Source organism: Tyto alba, unplaced genomic scaffold (assembly GCF_018691265.1).
Source record: "Tyto alba isolate M040663 unplaced genomic scaffold, T.alba_DEE_v4.0 Super-Scaffold_28, whole genome shotgun sequence".
NCBI lineage: Eukaryota > Metazoa > Chordata > Aves > Strigiformes > Tytonidae > Tyto > Tyto alba.
The window spans coordinates 7,550,686-7,570,431 of NW_024881302.1; the positions used below are offsets into that span (position 1 = coordinate 7,550,686).

Consider the following 19,746-nt stretch of genomic DNA (forward strand, 5'->3'; position numbering starts at 1 on the left):
GGCTATTTGTGAATATTAATTCTTCTTACTGAAAATGGTTTTGGATCTCTGCTGTAAATCCACCTCGGTGTATTTCTGCCTTTCCTAATACATTTATCCTATATGGCTTAGTAGATATAACTATATCTCCATTGGTCTCAGCAACCTTCTGTGTTCACCTGGGTAAGGTGTATGCTTAATAGGAACTTCTGCTGTCATTGAGTTACTTTTTTCCAACACCATTAACAAAGAACACATAGTAAAAATCATATTTGCACATTTCACAGCAAAAAAATATATATTTCAGATATACTGCAAATGTGTACTATAACTATCAGCCTAACAGCAGCATTGCCATGTTTAAAACAATCAAAAAAATCTGCATATAAAGCATGAATATATAAATGTAAGTAGGATCCTAGAGGTGCACACATACCAACTCACACGTGAATGCATGCATACATTGAAGTACTAAATGAGCTCATGCTCTTCCCACATCTGTTTACTACTGAACATAACTACTGAAGGAGCAAATTCTTGTCCCTCTTCAATTGAGAATCCATCTGCCCAGTGACCCCAGAGGTTTTCTTCTTTTTCTGACGTCAGTGTAAACAGCCGATCAATCAGGTCTAATGAGTCAAATTTTGCTTCCTGATAATCACCCACATAACCATTGATTCACAGAGAATTGAAAGCTCCCATCTGAAGGCAGAATTTGGTCACAAGAAATCATCCCTTCAAAGTTTGGAAGACACACAGTGATGTAACTGACATGATTTTCCATTTTATCTTTTCCAAAGAAGAAGCAAAGACTTTTGCATGCTATGGAAATGTCTGAAGACAGCAAGTTTTATAGTTTTCCAAAAAATGAGCATTTATTACCAATCAGTGTGAAATACCACTAATGGTAAATTTTAAATATATAGCAGGAGTTTCAGCATCATGACAACATACATCATGCATTTTTACAACATATAAGTGCAGTGATATTGCTCCCTTTCTCAATAACAATATATAAGAATATATAGTATTAATGTACAGTATATATTAGACACAATGTAAAATAACTTAGTGAAATGTCAAAGCTTCTGCATAAAAATTCAAGTCATGCCTGAGCATACCTCTAGCACAATTTTGCTTAATCTTATCTCATATACCTTCATTTACCTTTAGTTCATGTTGCAAAGATAATTTTATCTCTCAGTATATAATTGTTTAAAACCACCAGAATCCTTGTCTTTTTTTCTGTTATCTGCAGTAAGTGAAGACTGTAGTAGTCAAGCCAAACCCAAGATTTTGTGGAGTCTTTACTAATGCTGCTGTTAGGTACTGGGAAACAATTCATCGTCAACAAGTTGTATAAAAGCAAGTTTTTAAACACTCGTTATAGTTCATCATTGTCCATCAGGTTCTGTTCTGAAATACCCTACTGCATGTAAATAGTAATGAAATGGCTTTCTTTAGAAATAGAGCTCATGATCTAACATTGCTATCTGTAAATTATATAACTCACCAGCTTTGCTGAAATCGTATCAAGTACCACTTTGGTAATTGCTTCCAAGAAGGATCAATAAAAATCTATTTAATAAGAATGTACAAGTGGTCTCAAGCAGGTAGGTGGAATTCTGGCTTTGGTCAACACTGGATACAGCTTCTTGCAAAGTTGAGTCTCCCTTCACACTTGCTAAATGAAATAAATTCAAAGACTTTACTGTAGCATCTCAGGAGGCTTTTTGGTAGTGCAAGGGGAGAGGGTTATTTTTTTAAAACCAAGGCATTAAAAGGATCTATGCCTCTGTCACATTACCCATCAAAGTCAACCAGAGTTCAGCAGCCTTGTAATTAGATTTCTTGGAATTATTTTGGATGCAACTTCACTTCAACAGTTTAAACAACTCTGTCCTGAATATCAACAAAAATATAATTTAAACACTTATTAATAACTACATTTTCTAATTAATGGTGGATTAAAGCTGCACAACAGTTTGAAACATGATGTTAAAATAAAAAATAAGGGAAGACAGAGTGATTTTCTGTGATTTCTTTTAAGAAAATAAAGCCCCCCCCCTTACATTCTCAGCTAGTGTAAGTCAACAGAATTACACCATTTTAGATCAGCTTAAATTCTGACCTATATACTTCAGTGGAATTAATCCTAATTTCCACCCGAGAAAGTGGGATCAAATTCACTTTGTCTTTAATAAAGCAATGGGTGATAAGCAAGTCTCTTTTCTGTTGGATTCTGCTTGAGAAAGGAAATTCTTTGTGGTGTTAAATGATGTCCAAGACAGTTCAGAAAACAAAGCTAGAATTTCATGAATTTCAGCATAGTGAAAACCGATATTGGTAACTGTTATTTACGCTTTAATCTTAACAAAGTTCTTTGGGTACAGACAAAGTGTCAGCTGGTGAATCAGTAACCATTTCTGAGTACTGCTTGGGAAGAAAAACGAGGAGACAAGCGGCTGATTTTCAATGATGTGAGGCTGCTTAATACACTGCAACTCAGACCCCGTTACCATGAACAAATAACATCACATTGTCCAGAACTGGAGATTAATTTGCTGGGCCTCCAGTAGATGATATTTATTTTCTTGCATATTATATTGAGATCTCAGGACAGGCAAAGGGTCAGGGGCTGAAAGGATGTAATCAATGCTGAATTTAATTTCAGAATCCGATTTTGCTAAGGAGGAATTGCTTAGGCTCTGCCTGTTGGTCATGCTGTTTGGAGCAAACCCACGAGGCTCCAGTAGTCTTGGGCCCAATTCAATTCTTTCGTTTTTACTTTCAGGAGAGGAAATGTTTAGTGCAGAGTCCATAGAAGACATATCGGGGGATGAAGGACTTTTCCCTCTGCTTGGTCTCTGCTCCTTATGTTCCCTTTTCACATTCCTCCTCCTCCGTCTTCGCCTGTAATTCCCATTTTCAAAGAGATCCAGCATGGATTCGCAACCCGTTGCAAAGCTCCAATAGTTTCCTTTCCCCTTCTCATTCCCTTCTGTTCTGGGAACCTGTATTTATTTAAAGGCAGGTCAGTATTTGTATGTGTCACAGATGCTGCTGCTTAACATCTGCATTCATTTACATTCAAGAATAGTGTAAACACATATGACAAGACTTTTAAGCCTATTCTCTTTCATTATATGAATAGGATGCAAACTCTATCCTCTTCAATTTGTTATCTATTAGCACACATCAGACTAGGATATACTCTCTATCTCTGTAATTGACAACTCAGAGAGATTTTAAGTGATTCGCAGCTCAGCTGTTTGTTTCCCTTCTTTCCTAGTGATGAGATTATTCCTGCATATATTATTTTAATCCATGCACAATGTGTATGTAAATATACAGTTACTGATCTTACCTTTACAAAACAACTGTTAAGCGATAAGTTATGTCGGATGGAGTTCTGCCAGGCTCTTTGATTTGATCTGTAGTAAGGAAATTTCTTCATTATAAAGTCATAAATGCCAGAGAGGGTGACTTTATTTGAAGGACTTTGCTGGATGGCCATTGCAATTAAGGCAATGTAGCTGAAAAAAGGAAAACTTGCTGTTACACCATAACCTTACTCACATACTCGTACATGACACATATGTGCCTATATCTTGCTTCCAAAAGTTCTTGCGGTGGGTCTGCTCCCTGACCCGAGATGTCCCAGGGATAATCCCCGAGCATGGTTGCTGCCTCTCTGCCCCAAGACCCCGGGGTGATCCACAGACATTACTTCTAGGCAATTGAGTCCCAGCCGAGCTGTTTGCCCTGGCACTCAGCACAGAGCGCTTAGATACAGGAGGATTACAGAAGGATCACCCACCTCTCAAACCCCATCAGAAAAGTTTCCCTGAGCTAGAAGGCTGCAGTGAGACAGACCAGACTCAGAGACACTGTCACTGGAGACCTTGCCTGCTTGTGGAAAGGACCTTAGGTGCCCCTGTGAACATCTACACCGTGCATCTCCCCACCGCACTGAGGATTATCTGCATCCAATTCACTCATTGGCACGCTGCACATTTAATTCCCCTTCTCGCAGGGCTCCTAGAGGTCAGAGGAGCCCATCTGGGATCTGGTGGCTCACCGGCATGCCAGAGTTGCTGTGACCCCGCACAGGAGGAAACAAATCATGAACACTTCAAACATGGAAAGGGGGGGCATCTGCCCACTGTGGTAACTGCACTGGGGCCAGATGCACTGCACACACCTGGGGAGAGGACCCACGCTCCCCCAAGAACCCTGATCCCACCATCCCAAAGCTCAGAAACCTCCCCAGAGGTGGGGGGACTTGGAAAAACTTCATCTTACCTGTATGCTGGTCTGGTGAATTTTTTCTCTTCATCAGAACTACAGGTAGGATAATCATCCCCATCATAATTAAAGCAGTTATAGGGGTACTGCGTGTTGTCAAACATCGTCCTGCTCCTTGCTCAGCTCCTGTGGAGTGAGAGAGATGGAGTGATGTTTCTCAGAGCTTGGACTCCCTCCTCCCTTCTTCCCTCCCCTCTGTCTGTCTCATTCTCTCTCTCCCCCCTCCTCACGCTCCCTCTCCTCCGTGCACACATACTCTCTGTGGTGGGGTGGGGATTGTTTTTGCAATTCTCGCATCCAGACAGACCGTCTGTTAGGATATTATTTTTCGGGAGGTGGGGGGGTGGTTATTGTTGTTATTGCCGTTGCCTCCAATGGGGTGGCGGAGCCAGGCGGCTGGTGACTGATGGAGCTGGTGAATTGGGGGTGAACCTTTGAACCAGGGTGTGCACCACCGGTAGCTCTGCTCAGCTCGCTGGGTGGTCCGGGCTGGAAAGGGGCCAGTGCTCCCCCCGCCACATCCACAAAGTGACAAAAGCAAACAGCATGATGTTAATAAATCATGCTTCAAGGTCTCTACTTGGAAATTAAACTTTGAGAACAGAGTGCAGCTCCCCCCAGCCCGAGTCCTCCCCCTTTGTATTTTTCTCTCCCCAGTGAAGCAGGGTGGCTTTCTTATTTATTTATTTTTAGAAACCCGACGTACAGTAAACAGACATTCCAGGCAGTAATGCACGCTTGTCCTGATCTGCAATCTATAATACAGTATAATAGACATAAATTATATTTCCATGACTAAAGGAAAATGTGTATGTTCAAAGAAAGTAGAACAGAGGGATATGAGGGACTACTGTCAAGCAGGAAAGTAAAAGGAAAATAGCTGTAGGCAGGAGAGCTGCCTGTGTGGGCTTTGATCTGAAGGATGAATTAGACTAATAGCCCTGTGTGTTGGCACCCAATTCTGTAACAATTTAATAGTTTTTCAATGCTTTGGAGTGTTTTCCAACAAGTGATGTAAACCAAAGGCATCACACACCATTTCAGGGGGGGACTAAAAAGGTGTATGATAATTAAATTATTTGAAGACAGCTCTGTCCCAGGAACTAGCCCCAGGAGGAAATGGGTATTGGAAAGAGAAAGCAAATTGGTGTGCAGAGAGTTACCTGGATGGAAATATAAAAGTAAAACCACTAGCAATGCAACTTTTGTTTCCTATAGCATCTTCCATACAAAGTACATCCCCAAGCCCCTTTTGGAGTTAAAGGATACAATTAGGGGAAAATTCATCTGAGTGATAAAGAGTCCTTTAAAGTGATGCTTAAGTGGCTCCTAAGAGTTTTGACAAAGATTGACATAAGAAAGCTTTTTCTGTGGAATGTAACAATACATTATAGCAGGCAGTAGAGGGTAATACATGGCATGAAAAAATAGATACAAGAGGTGTTTTCTTGGAAGTATGAAGCCACAGCAGATACCCAACATAAAGAATTATCTCCACTCTAAAATACATCAATAGGCATATGCATGAGGAACCTACTGCAGACAAGGTCTTAATACAAAGGGTCAGCTACTACTGCCTAAGGCTTTAGCAGGGCTTTATTATTGAGTAAGATAGAGCAGATTCAGTGTTGGAGAATGAAATATATAATGTCTGATCTTAATTCATACTCTGTCCAGCTTGACTGAGGAGGTTTAAAGTAAAGAAGTTGGGCTGCAGACTTGGGAAGATTTTACCTCACTAAAAACCATGATCCTTGAGACACAAGTAAAGGTCCACTTTGATTTTTACCAGTGGTTCTTCTCTTTGGAGGTGTTTTAACTCACTGAAATTCCAGTAATTCAAACAGCCTTGCTTCTGATTTATAACAATTTTTAAAAAGCAGAATTGGGTTGGTTAGTTGACTGATTTTACACAGCCTGTTAACACCCTCTTTTCAGTTCTTTGTAGTCCATTTATGAAAACTGCCTTGCTAAGAAAGTCAGACAATATACTTTGACCAAAGCCTCACATATTTACTGACAGTATATAATAGGTAAAGTTTACTGTAATAGGAATTAGAGCAAATGATTGTAGTGTCATACATTTAGTAATGTTATTTACCTAAATTCCTGTATTTTCTCACTGTAGTGAGTGTAATCAGCTTGTCCATATGTAGCACATACAATGTGCATTACAGCTAGTGGTTATCTCTACTCTCTGTGTAGGAGCTCACGGCCACTGTATGCCTCAGCTATTTCAGTGGAAAATAACACAGAGATTACATTTCTGTCTCAGCAGCTGGTTTGTGAGACTAAATTCATCACATGGAGGTGGGTCATAACAACCAGTGCTAGTGTCCTTGAGCAGCATCTCAGGAGCGAGTGACCATGCGTGGGTGCAGAGGCAGCTTGGCAAGATGCATAGGAAACTCTTGACATTGCCATTTATGTAACACATAATCTGTGGATAAATATTATTATTTCCTGATATACAGCAGTAGGCTGGAGTATTTAGTTTCTGCTCTGTAAATATCACTAAATTCACCTGCTACAAATTCATATAGACCATAAGAAGAAGGCAGACCATTTTTGGGTTCTACAAAACCAGAAACAAATTATATATTATCTCTCATAAACTTGCTTTTGAAATCCAGATATGCAAAACTGGCTGAGTATTTCTCAAGATATTTTTTAAAACCTGCATACTAATATTTTATCCCCAAGTGAATGTTTATGGTCCAATTATAATCCTTGAAAATAGTATTCATAAAGAAATGCTAACATGCTCTTAGATGTACCATGGTGGAGCTAGCAGGTGCCATGCTTATGGTGGGAAAACATGTTGTGCAATAGCTTTTTCCTAGCATCTGTGCAGCCATTATAGTTTAACTAGAGTAACTATAACTCATCCCTGTCATTATCATAAAAGCATAATTTTGCCAGGCTAGTGTTTTCTTACGTTGTATATTTTCAGAACACAAAGTTGTAAACCATTTGATTTGAGATTGTAAATAGGCAATAAAAATACTGTGAAAGATTTTCCTATTTTTTTAAACATTGATATTAAAAAGTTATTTGGGATTTTTGTAATTATGACCCAGATTATGAAAATTTTGCATGAAATTCAGACCGGTCATAAATCCAAACAAGGCTGAATTACTAATCATTATAACTCCTCAGGATAACAGTGGGTACCTCAGTGTGTAAGACTGTACTCTGACATCCCAGTTCTCTTACTGGTGTAGAATGGTGTTTCCCAGCAGCATGGCTTATCATGCTTTCTCATTGATTTGGAAGCCAGAGTTGGTTGCAGTTTAGGACTTTATCCCAAAGCTTTCGAATTTATCACAGAATTGTAAAATGGTTTGGGTTGGAGGAGACCTCTTGAAGATCATCTAGTCCAACTTCCTGCCCCCGCCATGGGCAGGGACACCTTTTACTAGATAACATTGCTCAAAACCCCATCCAACTTGACCTTGAACACTTCCAGGGAAGGGACATCCACAGCTTCAGGGCAACCTGTTCCAGTGTCTCACCTCCTTCACAGTAAATAATTTCTTCCTTATATTCAATCCAAATCTGCCCTCTCTCGGTTTAAATCAGTGGAGATAAGTGGTGGCATATAGCAGACTTTGGATCCTCAAAGGTAGTCTATACTGCCAGTAACTGATTTCTTTTCAGCACAAGTTCTGTAGCTCTGGCAAAGAAGGTGGGGAAAGGAAGGTGGTGGTAATTACTCTCCCAGTTGCTCTGATATAAGATAAGGAGTAGGAGGGTTCCCCCGACTTGTCTGGGTACTTGAATGCAATGCCATCCGATACCCCGTATAAGGGATCTTCTGGCATTCAACCCAGTGATGCTCATTTCTAGGAAAGCAGTGAGTCTTGCTACACTGCCCACCTGCATTTCATCCTAAATTGATCTCTGTTTCACCCATAGCCATCAGTTAAATTGCTTTATCTTCTGCATTTTGTTTTGTGTTCATAGGTACAATTTCATGGAAGTACAACTTGCACCACAATTTGTGGTTTTCTGCTGGAGCTCAGTGAGAATTGTTTATATTTCCCAACAAGGGGATTATTTGGAGAGGCATTCCTCATCTGTGTGGCTTCTAGCTGCAGCAGTGTAGAACTCATGCATGAAACACAGAATGGGTTTCTGCTGAAACAGGAATGGGGATAGGAAACCTTCAGCAACAATTCATCACATTAGAGGTGGTAATAACAAAGAACTATATAAACTATCTTAGATATATTATCTCTGCCCTAGCTAAATGTGGAGATTCACAAAGCATACATGAAAATCCATTTCTGGAGATGCTCAGTGTTTTGGTACTGAAAAACAAGAAAAGGAGGGGTTTCAGGGTGAAAATCCATTTCTCCTACCTACTCCTGGGTTGTGACTATTGGTCAAAAAAATGCTTTTTGTCAGAAATTACGGCTGGTCAAGTTGAGGGATTTTCACAGTCTTGTGAAACCCTATGACCACATTTTCACCAGGATGGACTGTATTTCCCTTTGGACCAGGAAAGAATTTAGATGATACTTTGTTATCTGCTTGGTGTGGAGACCTGGTACCCCACTCCATCACTCTCCAACACAACCTATTGTTCTTTTTTCTAACATTATCTCCCTTTCCCAGTGCATAGAAAATTCTTTTCTGGTGAGAAGCTCTCAAACAAGTGAAGTGGCAACCACCTAGTGGGCTAGAAGCCAGGAGCTGTGGAGAAAATTTGCAGGTTTGTGAGACCAGCTCCTGGGAGCACTGGGTTTCCTGGTACAGCTGTTCACTCTGACATTTGAGAGTTGACTGGGAGTAATATCACATGAATTAACACTAGAATATATTATTTCTCCTTTGCTTCCATGGGGTCATGGCTTCAAAGACAGTGGAGGGAGAACATGGGCAGGTCACTAGTTTTTAGATATTTATGAAGCAAAATTATTTTTTTTTTAACCTATTTTCTACTTAAAACCAAAAATGATGGAAAGAGAAGTAAAAAGCTTTGCAAAGAATTTTTTAAAAAATCAGTTTAGATTGGACAAAATGGTTTTGGTTCATCTAAAATGATTTTCAAAATTTTACATTCTGTCCTTGGTTTGCCAAGCACCTTTCTTCAGGAGGGATGCTGGCAGTTAAAAGGCCACATCCCAGTTTTTCTATTTGATACGGATACATGAAGGACCAGTTCAGAGTTTGCTTGCTTGTGATCTGGTATTCTTCTCCTTCTCAGTGGCACCAAATTAAATCCTCCTCTTTGAATTAGCAGATAGATGGGATAAAACACAGCAGGGATGTGCAAGGTTGTACAGGAGACCTGGCCTTTATGTTGGTGGGATTGTTCCTCCCCCAGCCGTGAATGTCTCTGGAATCACTGATCCATGAGGCTTTTGGAGGCAAGTAGGAAGAGCTGAAGAGTTTGAAGAAGGGATAAATTGAGAGGTGATGCCAATTCTTTACCACATAGTGCACCCCTTGGACTGGCACAGTAATCATGCCTTGACTCAGTCCACACTTGTTTACCAAAAATGGACATTATCTTGGCACAGCTGCCATGCCTCATCCATCTTTGGTCATTTCTCAGTTCAGCTATGCACAAAATCATTTGGCTATAGGCCTCACTTCATACATTGTTTGAATTCTGTACCAGACACAGCTAATAGCTCAGGCCAGGAAACTTGTTCCAGATGTTAATTAACTCCCTCTGCATTAACTGGAATCACACAATTAAGGCCTGATTATTTATAAAACCATTTTGCCGAGAGAATTAGGAGAATGAACACAAACATCCTGGCTCCCACTTTCACACAAATGTCCATGTGCTATTAAATTGTGGAAATTGGCACAAGTTGTCCCACACATTTATTTTCAGCCATCATAATTATTCCAGAGGAGAAAAGACAACAGTCAGCCAGGCGTGGAGAAGAGACGTTGAAGCAAAGGAGCTAATTCCCAGCCAAGCTAAGGTCTACTGTTGTGGCATCAACAAGCCTCAGAGATGCCTATCAAGTATCCCATAGGCAATGTGGCTCTCCTACTGCCATAAAGCTAAATGACAGAGAAGCCTCATTTTACCCAGTCACAAATTGCAGTATTTAGGAGTTTGGTAGCTACTTGGGGGCTGGAGGACCTTGCCAGTGCCTATGGTGCTTTGTTTGCTCTCTACTGCACGTTCCTTGGTTTAAAGGATTTTTTGGGGGGATCATACAAGCACTTGACAGATCCACAACCCAGCAAATTCGAACAAGCTCAAACCTGTCTCTTCCATCTGCCTTGCACATATCTTAGAGTCAGCAAATCAAGGACTTCTTATTATCTGATATTGCAAGATGGACAAATACAAGGCAATCAAATACAAGTGCAAGCAAGCTTTTCCCAAGCTGTCTGAACACACATTGTCCTGTAAGTTCAAAGGTAACCACCCATGGTGATACAAGTCACCAGCTTCTTGATGGACGAGGAGGTGGGCTCTGAACTGCCAGATGACATGCTTGTTTATGTTGTCTGTGTCTCTAATCACCAGAGACAGTCACTGTGAAAAGTCGTCACCCCCAGGGACTGTCTGAATCAAGGGGCCATTTGAATCAAGTATCCTCTGACTCTTGATTCCTCCCTTGGACAAGCCTGTGAGGTTTAGGGGTGTATATTGAGCTGGGACCCACTGCTGTAGGGCACAGGCAGACTGAGCAGCTGATGGCCGTTTACTGCCTCTTTCTGCACCCAATTGGCACCTTTAGTATTACAAATCCTACCTTGGGGAACAGAAGGGGTAGGGAGAGGCAGCACTGTTGTGTTTTGTTGACTTTATTTTTGTTTCAAAGTAGTAATTCATTCCATTTCACTTACTCATAACTCTCACCCACGTAGAAGTTTTCTGGGAGCTGCATGAACAATTCCAAAACAACGCAGATCAAACTGGCAGGACAAAACTAACTGGAATCTGGCCCCTAAATGAGTGCTATTACTGAAGAAGATGATGGTAGGCAGGGACTCCATTTTCATTTGTAATTGGGCTGCAGGATTACCTCTCTCCAGGTTCTCCATCTATCAGTTCACCTTCAGGCATAATCCCTTCTAATATCTCAATAAGGTGCAGTTTGTGGCTGCATAAACCTCCTAGGATATTCCAGTTTTCAACAATACCCATCATTAAAGCAGGATCACACTTTGTAAGGCGTTTCCCACCTCTTAGTTTCCAAGTGATAATATTTCCCCATTACCTGTACAATTTCTTTTTTGCGTAACCCTCCCCTCCTAACTCATAGATCTGATCTGTTGAGTTTCTCCCTGTAAGTTCAATTGTCAAGGTTTTTCTTTATTCTGTAAAAAATTTCATGTTTTGATAATACCAGCTCAATTATTCAACTTCATTCCAGAATAAACACTTGATGGTTAATGTGGCAGGGACGTCTGATTACATTCTCTTCAATGCCAGACATAAGCTGTCTTCTCTTCCTCTGAATTAGAATAATCATTCACAGTTCATCATTTATCGTCCTTCAGGTATTTGGCTATCTATCACATAAAAGCAACTCTCAGCAGAGAACCATCAGCTAACAGTGTATTTTGAGGTTTCTGCTGATAGCTCCTTAAAAAAGGTGTAAGCTTTCTTCTTGCTTTTCCATTCTTTTCATCTTATGAGAGGCTTTCTGATGCACACTGCAGAGTCTAAAGAGAAATAAGCTTTGATCTCTGCCACCTGAAGTGCATTCTCACTATTAGTAGTTTCAGGTGAAAAATATATGTAGTGTAATGTTAGTCCTCAGTTCTGATGTCTTTAAGAAGGTAGTGAGCTTTGCTGTTTGTGTATTTGTGAAATCATATTTTGTGTTTGAACTGGGTAAGTGTGATAAAGAGAATATATATATATAAATATAAACTAGGTTTGTTTTTTGCTTCTTCTCATTAAGTTTTGGCCTTAGATTACTTCATCAGCATTTCAGTTTTAAATATCTTCAGGATTTAAAAGTGTCTGAAACCAACTTGTGCTAAAAGTTTCTTAGTTTCTTTATGCTCAGCATGTAGCTGCCTTCCTTTAGACAGCTGAATTTAACAAAATGAAACTTTTAAGAAGCTGAATATTTTAATGGAAGCCTAGCTTCTTCCTGTTCATCTGGTGTGTAGTGCTTTCAGGTATATATAGGTAAGTTCTCAGTAAACCACATATCTTGATTGAGCGTTGAAGAGTTCCTTATTTGAGTCAAATCCTGTGTATTTTCTGACTAACCTATTTTTGCAGCAGCATGTTAGACTAGGTGTGTAAGCAAAGGGGTGGTTATTTACAAGCATGTTTCTCAGTTAACAAGTATTTGTGAGAGTAGTTTAGTTTTCTTTAATATGTTCCTTATTTTATAAGTTATTCATCAATTCTTATCAATAATTCTCAGGACTTCAGATTTTTAGAAATATTGGTCCCAATTCTTGAGCTCTGGATAGAATGCTTTTGGGGAAATAATAGAGGTTGATTTATACGTATTTAACTGCTGGTGTGAATTTCTAGACAAACATCAATTTATGAAACTTCCCAGATTCAGGGATTCTGTATTTGGTTGTATGCTCAAAAGCTAACAAATAGGGTTTCAGAAACCACGGGGGAGCAAAGTCAGCACTTTTACCATGGAAAAGGTATTCCTAAATCCAAGTGCTTATGTGCTGATCTGCTCTAATACTAGTGAATGGTCCTCAAAGTGAACAAAACACATCTCTCCTTAGAGCTGAAACCCGCTCGTATAGTGAAAAGGGTATTATATGAGGTGTTTTGCAGCATGATGCTTCACAAGCAACAGAGCTAGGTTTGTGCCCCGTTTGTTGCCCACACAACAGTCTGCAGCCACAACTCCAAGACTGACAAATAGCCCAACAATGAACTTGTAAAATAGAGCCACGAGCAAAGGACTTGTATCAATTAACGCTGCAGCAGCTGCTTGGGGTGAACCAGAGCAGAGAAGAAGGTGTTATGTGGGTGGGGACAAAGGTAGTGACATGACCCAGGAAACAGCAAGGAATGTATCTATATTTCATTACAGATACTGTTGTTAATGATAGCCTCAAGTAAATTTGTAGACTGGTCCATAAAGGGGTGATCTGTGGGTGGAGGTGAAACACAGGGGTGATTTCAAACATTCTTTCTGTGTAGGTGCCTAGGAGTCTTGACAAATTGACTATTTCCCTCCCCCCCCCTTTTTTTTTTTCCTTCAATACCTGTCATTTAGGAAAAAAAGATAGGCACAACTACAAAAAGGAATTTTAAATGCTCAGAGATAATTAAGGAATGGGCTGACCCTCCATAATGTGTACTGCCACTGCCCAACATGTGGTATTTATCTGAAAGGAAACAATGATACAAGGCAGTCCATGGTATTTTGCTTCATGTCTCTAGTTTTATCGCAACCAAACAACACCATGCCCATGCTAAAATGAGAAGCAGCAATCTGCAGTAGAAGTAACCCTGCTAAGCGAGCTGCCTGGTCCAATGCAGTGTCCGACAGCAGGTGAATAAGTGTGCTGACTTAGCTGGGCTCAGTGGTGCTTCATGTTATTTATTCAGCATATTTGGGAAGACCTGAAGCAGTCTCTTGCCTGACATCAGGCTCTGGGCTACTAAAAGCAATTTATACTGCAGAAGCAGCCTATAAACAAAAGCAATCTCAAAAATTGCTCAGAAGTGGAGAGATTAATTGGTATTGACAAAAAACGTTGGGGTAGAATTAGGACTTCTAGGAAGCAGGATGCAGAGCAGCCAAATTATCACTTAAAGTAAGCAGAGAATCATATTCTGGCACGTACGGCAGAGATATCTGCTGGCAGTGCATCACTGCGTTGGCAGTTGAGAAAACTGGAGCATGGGAGCTTTACGGGTCATACAATGTACTTTTGAGCTATTCTGCAAGAACTAAATGTGGGCAGAGAACACATCTTTTTGTTCATTTTATTTAATAAGTAAAAATCAGACACCAGGATGAGAAGATTATGGAATAGCTGTCTGAATCATAAACTCTTATTTGCATCTTGAAATAGAACTCAATAGAAATCTTGGATCTTGGATCCCAATAACTCTAAATTTGGCGCATGCAGAATTCATCTTGGTCTTCTTGTGGTTAAGGGCCTATACATGTCTTGCTAGCTTTTGTGGGGAAAATTTCTTCTAAAAAAACCCATTGCAACTATTTATGTTTGTTTGTTTGTTATGGGGTTGAACAGCACCAAGCAAAGAGCCAGAGATGTATTTAGATTCATTCCCCTGGAATACGGGTAGGGATGGACATGTTCTTGATTAAAACTTGGAGTTTAGAAGATTGTTTCCCAAGGTTATTTTTGGTTGCTGGAGTCTGGATCTGAAGCTTGTTGTCTGGCTCCAACCTCAATGCATTCATATCTGATTTAGGCAACTTAGAATTTAATTTTATTTGGAAGTAAAGACAGGCAACTGTTCATAGATTTCAAGGGACATCCCCAGTTTTCCTTAGGACAGCATAAACCTGTTTGAATCATCTGAGCAGTCGCATCCATCTTGCAGCTTGTCAAGGTCTTTTGTTACCAGATGAGAGGTATATTGGGAAACCTATTAATTTCCTTGGGGTGTTTAAGGAAAGGATGACACCTTTGTGTAAGAGCACCCAGCTGAAAAGTTTTCTCACCCTGTTACCCCACTCTGGCATCAGCTCCCCCATGCAATGGTGCTCAGTAGCATAAGCAGTGCTCTGATGGGGGAAGTGTTGGGGGGGAAATGGTGACATGTTGCAATGGGAACCAGAGATCACAGGGACAGATCCTGCAGTTTTGCATCAAGAAGCTCCTGGTCTCCTGCATCTGTAATGGGAAAGGCAGTCCGCAGATCCTGCAGAAGGCAAAACATGACATATATGAGTGATCATCCATTCAGGGGTAATTCAACATGATTCAAAGTGTCTGAACTGCTTAAAATGCTCGATATTCAGAAGAAATAACTGACTTGTACATTCTGAGGAAACTAATCCAGTGGAACTAATGAAATCATCATAAGACCTGCATTACATGAGGTTGTCAACAGCAGTTTGGCTTCAAGTTGTGATGTCAAAGTGCATTCAGAAACTGGCAGTATTGTGATGCTGGAGCAGGCTGCCATCATAAAAATGTCCCCCGAAAGGGTTTGGCTGTGTCCTGGGCCACGGCATCAGGATGCTCCCAGCGGAGCACTGGGATCTGGCTGGATGTGGGGACCTGGCGAAGGTTCTCATAGCCCACTGCTCCCCTCTGCCCTGTGTGGGGCAGGGCTCCCTGCCAGCTTTGTCCCCTGTGCTTATCTGGGTGGCCCAAACAGGCTTGCATGGGTTTGACTAAGGGGAAAGCACAGGCTGAGCAAGAGTGGAGGCTCCCTCATTATATATTCCTTCAGGGTCAGCTGGTGTTCACTGCTTGGGATGAAATCCCCCTTAATCCCTGGGAGGGAAAGACCCCAGGTGCTGTTTGCTTGGTTCATTATGCAGGAGCAGAGCTGAAACCACTAGAGAGGCCATTTCCAAGCACAGCTGCCTAAAAAACTTTATGGTGCATATTAATGCCTTTCGCCATTCCACACCCCCACTCCCCCCCCCCCCACACACACATGGCCAAGCAGCAAGGACTTTTTGTGCAAAAAACATTCAAAGATTTAACTCAGTTTCTGTGCTGTGTTCCCTGAGGAGAGGAGTCAAGCTCCTGCAAAGATAAGGATGATGTTAAGAGTTATTAAATTGCAAAATGAGGGTGACCATCACTGTTTTGGCCATTTAGTTTGTGCATTTTCTTCCTATTCCCCCAACTTCTCACTGTTAGGTTGGCTGCATTAGAAATGAGAATTACGGGAAGACATTGTCTATGTAGAGGTATTTGTGCATCAGGCAGTTTCTTGCCTCAATCTGTAGGCCTATTTGAAACAGTTTTTGTAGTACTTCAAAATTTTATTTAAACAATTTTATTATTTATTTATTATCTGATTAAAAGCTGAGCCTGAACACATCTCTTTCTGGATGTCTGAGACATCACGTGGACCTGCACTTCTGAGGCAGAAATTGGTGGCTTTGCCAAGCTTCCCTGCTCCCTGAATCATCCCCTGCCACTTGTAACAGCATCCCAGCCCTTCCCCAGCTGTATAGCACCTAACAGCCATTGACCAATATTGCAACAAGTCAAGAAAAAAAACAGTTTTCCTCTGCACCACTAGATGCCCAACTTTCTAGCTAAGAGGTCCAGGGACTGGAAACAAGCTTTTCCTCTTTGAATTATTATCTAGCTGTCACAGTGTTTAAGAGTGGCTTTTTGCTTCACAGATGACCTCAGTTCTAGCTAAGATTTTATGGATCACTATGTAACCTGGCAAAAAACATTCACCCTCCTTTGAATGGTGCATTGATTAATACAGTAATATGTACTAACAACCGAATAATAAATCAATTAATGGTTTGATAAATCAGTTGTCACACAGCAAACCAGGAAATACTTTCCTTGCCAAATAAAAAGTCACTATCATGCTTAATGTGAATTTAATAAGATCATACATGCAATTGCTGGCTCCAGATGGTGGTCTGATCGATTACAGTACATACTTGACCACGGTAAATTTTCGTGTAGAGATGGTGAGGATATGTATTTCAAAAAACATGTAAGCATAAGTGAAAGAGATCTGTATACATTATACTATATAAAGGCTTCTTACTGGTTACAGTTTAACCATAATAACAAAGGGTCAAAGGAAGACTCTGATGTTAATGAGGACAGGGAAGAGTTACTGTGGTCAGGGTCATGCCCCTGGAAGTATTTCATCCTGCTGTGGTACACACAGCCCTTTGCCTTTGTGCATCTTGACAGCAATAGCAAGGAGGCAGTGAGGAAATAGAAGTGTTTTCTATACAGTGAGATACAGAAATATCTTTGTAGTGCTGGTACCCCTCCAGGAGTGGTTCAGAGCTGGAGCTGGTTGCTGCTGCTGCTGCCCTCTAGATGGTGCAGTCTGATAAAAAATTTGAGAAAAGACTGTCATTTTCTTTGATTGGGGTCTCTCCCTCTTTTTCTGGGCAGAGATTTTTTAATTGCATTTACAGGAGGGCATATTGCCAGTGACTGAGAACTGGAACATTGCACTGCTGGTAATTCCCTTAAGTGTTGGAATAAGAGCCAGATTCATATGGTGTACACATATTTTGTAAAACCTGGTGCACTGTACTGTATTGTACCTTGAGATATTTTGCACATTAAGTTTCTACCTAAACCGTTCTATTTGTGGGGTTTTTCTTATTATTTTTTTAAATCCAGGAGTCTGTGTCAGGATATGCACAGTGTTTTGGAGGTCAGACTGGGAAATATCACAGAGCTGAGTAAGAGACCTAGTTTAATGGGTTTGGGTATTTATAGCTCAGAACCACAGGTTGCTGACTACAGATTTTTAGTGAACAAAACCAGTAGTGTATATATCATGCTGGAAAGGAGATATTTCACAAAGCTGACCATTGTCAAGTGGAACTGATTGAAAAAAAAACTGAAAGAAAATGGGAATAAAAACATATCAGCTCTTAAAATGCAAAAAAATCATGCAGAAACTCCACTTGAGACAGAAGACAGCAATTTGAGATGAAAGCCCCCTTTTGATTCACTGGTGAAATAAATGCACCAGCTAGAGTGAAAAAAGCAACATACACTACATGAAAAAGAGTGTGTATATGAATGGGCAGCAGCCAATACAAATTGGAAATCATTTGGTCCAGAAAATGAATGTGAAGGGGAGATATATATCCAGAAATTCCAAGCACGAAGGGTTAAGGAAAATAAAAAAGAGATTTGTTTTTAAGCAAAAACATATCCTAGCAACATCACAGGCCTAATATTAGGTGGAGATACTGAAGTTGGCACAGCCATAGGAAAGGGAGATGTATCCAATAGATACCTTCTGTATTTGGAAAGCAGCTCTCTTCTCACATGAGCTTGGCTGGTACCTCTTAGTCCATTAAGGTAGGAAAATTTTAGACATCATCTGCTAGTGAAAAAATCAGACTTACTTATTCTTGCCATTAAGCATCTCAGAAGAATTGGCCAAGGAAATCTCTGGCCCAGGAGAATTAATTTTCATGTAGCTTGAATGCAATAAAGTCCAGGACTAGAAGGGTGCTAGTGCTACGTCAGTACTTGAATGGGGCCAGCCATTCCTGCTGGCAGGACATCTTGTCATCCAAGAGGTGAATAGTGAATCCTATGAAGATAAAATGCATGGACAGGACTATAACTAATGTTAAACAAATAGAAAACAGATTTTTTTTTTAGACAAGGCCTAAGTTTACAAAGTTGGTAATTGCTTAGATGTGGTCTGATTGCTGGACTGGAGAGTAGGTAGATAGAAGGTAGTTTTGTTTCTGATCCAAGCACCTGTGTGACACCAGGACTGTTCCCATGTTGAAAGGTTTGGGAGTGCTGATGGGAGCGCAGAAGATCCTGGCACTGCCAAATTGGAAGAGCTTAGCTGAAGGGAAGGTTGCAAGGGAAAGTGACTGCAGGATATATATATAATGTGGAGAAAAAGGACATAGCAAAAAAGTGACCATTCAGACTGGACAGAAGGCACCCATGTTAAACAAAGGGCATCAGAAGCTGCCAAGGAAGGCAGGTCACTGCCATTTCTTCATGGCTTCAAATCAACTGTAATTGCCTTCCAGGTAACTGCTTTGGTCAGATAATTACTGGGATCAGTCTGGGGATACCTGGTAAAATGCTGACATAAGGTCTAAGGTCCACTCCTGGCTTTTAACTCCGAAGTAATGAAAATTGTCTCTGAAGAAGATTGATAGTAACAGCGTGTGAGAGGAAAGGAAAAGCTGGGGATTGTCTTCTTCCCCCTTGTTCATGTAACTTGAATTTAGTTGCTTCTTACTCAAGCTTGGTAGGTGTCTTACTCTGCAGAAGAAAATAACAATATTTGCAAAGGAGAGCCTTGCAAGTTTCTAAGGACATTCAGCACCAGCTCTGACCCAGCTGCCATCCTGGTGCGATACAGCTGTGTTGGCACAACGTTACACCTGAGCTCAGAAGCCGCACTGAAAGGTTCATTTCCACACATTTCAGCAGGTCACTGTGTCCTCCAAGGTAACACGTCCCCTCCGACACCTGGTCGGCGTGCCACTACTGCAGATGGAGCCATCAAATCCGAGTCTGTGCCAGGTTTGGGGAGCTGGACAAACCGCTTGCCTGTGGTTGTGTCTTACTGGGGTGGGGCACATCCACACCAGCAGCCATCCTGCCCAGCAAAACACCAAAATAAGAGCTCTGGTGCTGGAGATGTGTCTGCATTAATTTTTGTGGGGTTTTATTTATTTATATTTTTAATCCTTACATTTTCTTATCAGTGTGTATTTTCTATTTACAATTAATTCTTCCTCTCTTGCCCTTTGAAGTGACCTTTGCTCAGACTTGCTGGCCTCTTCTCCAGGCTGCAAGGTAGATGGCATTACTGGAGCAGCTGGGACTTCTTCAGATCAG

General features: G+C 40.8%; 1 protein-coding gene across 2 annotated transcripts; it reads right to left on the reverse strand.

Moving 5' to 3' along the window:
* Positions 1–314: 314 nt before the first annotated feature.
* On the reverse strand, positions 315–4,402 carry FOXL3 (forkhead box L3). 2 transcript variants are annotated; one of them, XM_032983717.2, is made up of 3 exons: positions 4,285–4,402; positions 3,347–3,413; positions 315–2,993 (listed from the first exon to the last, which is right to left on the reverse strand). In XM_032983717.2, the coding sequence occupies exons 1-3, from the start codon at positions 4,389–4,391 to the stop codon at positions 2,514–2,516; spliced, it is 654 nt and encodes a 217-aa protein (XP_032839608.1). In that variant the 5' UTR covers positions 4,392–4,402; the 3' UTR covers positions 315–2,513. The 2 variants fall into 2 exon arrangements, with proteins under 2 accessions (XP_032839608.1, XP_009967587.2); XM_009969285.3 differs by having other exon boundaries at positions 3,347–3,515.
* Positions 4,403–19,746: the final 15,344 nt, after the last annotated feature.

Excerpts from the sequence above, each read along its gene's own strand:
- FOXL3 (XM_009969285.3), bottom strand. The coding sequence starts at position 4,391 with ATGTTTGACAACACGCAGTACCCCTATAACTGCTTTAATTATGATGGG. Across the intron at positions 3,516-4,284 it reads TTCACCAGACCAGCATACAG|CTACATTGCCTTAATTGCAA; the intron begins GTAAGATGAAGT and ends TCCTTTTTTCAG. Across the intron at positions 2,994-3,346 it reads TTAACAGTTGTTTTGTAAAG|GTTCCCAGAACAGAAGGGAA; the intron begins GTAAGATCAGTA and ends AAATAAATACAG.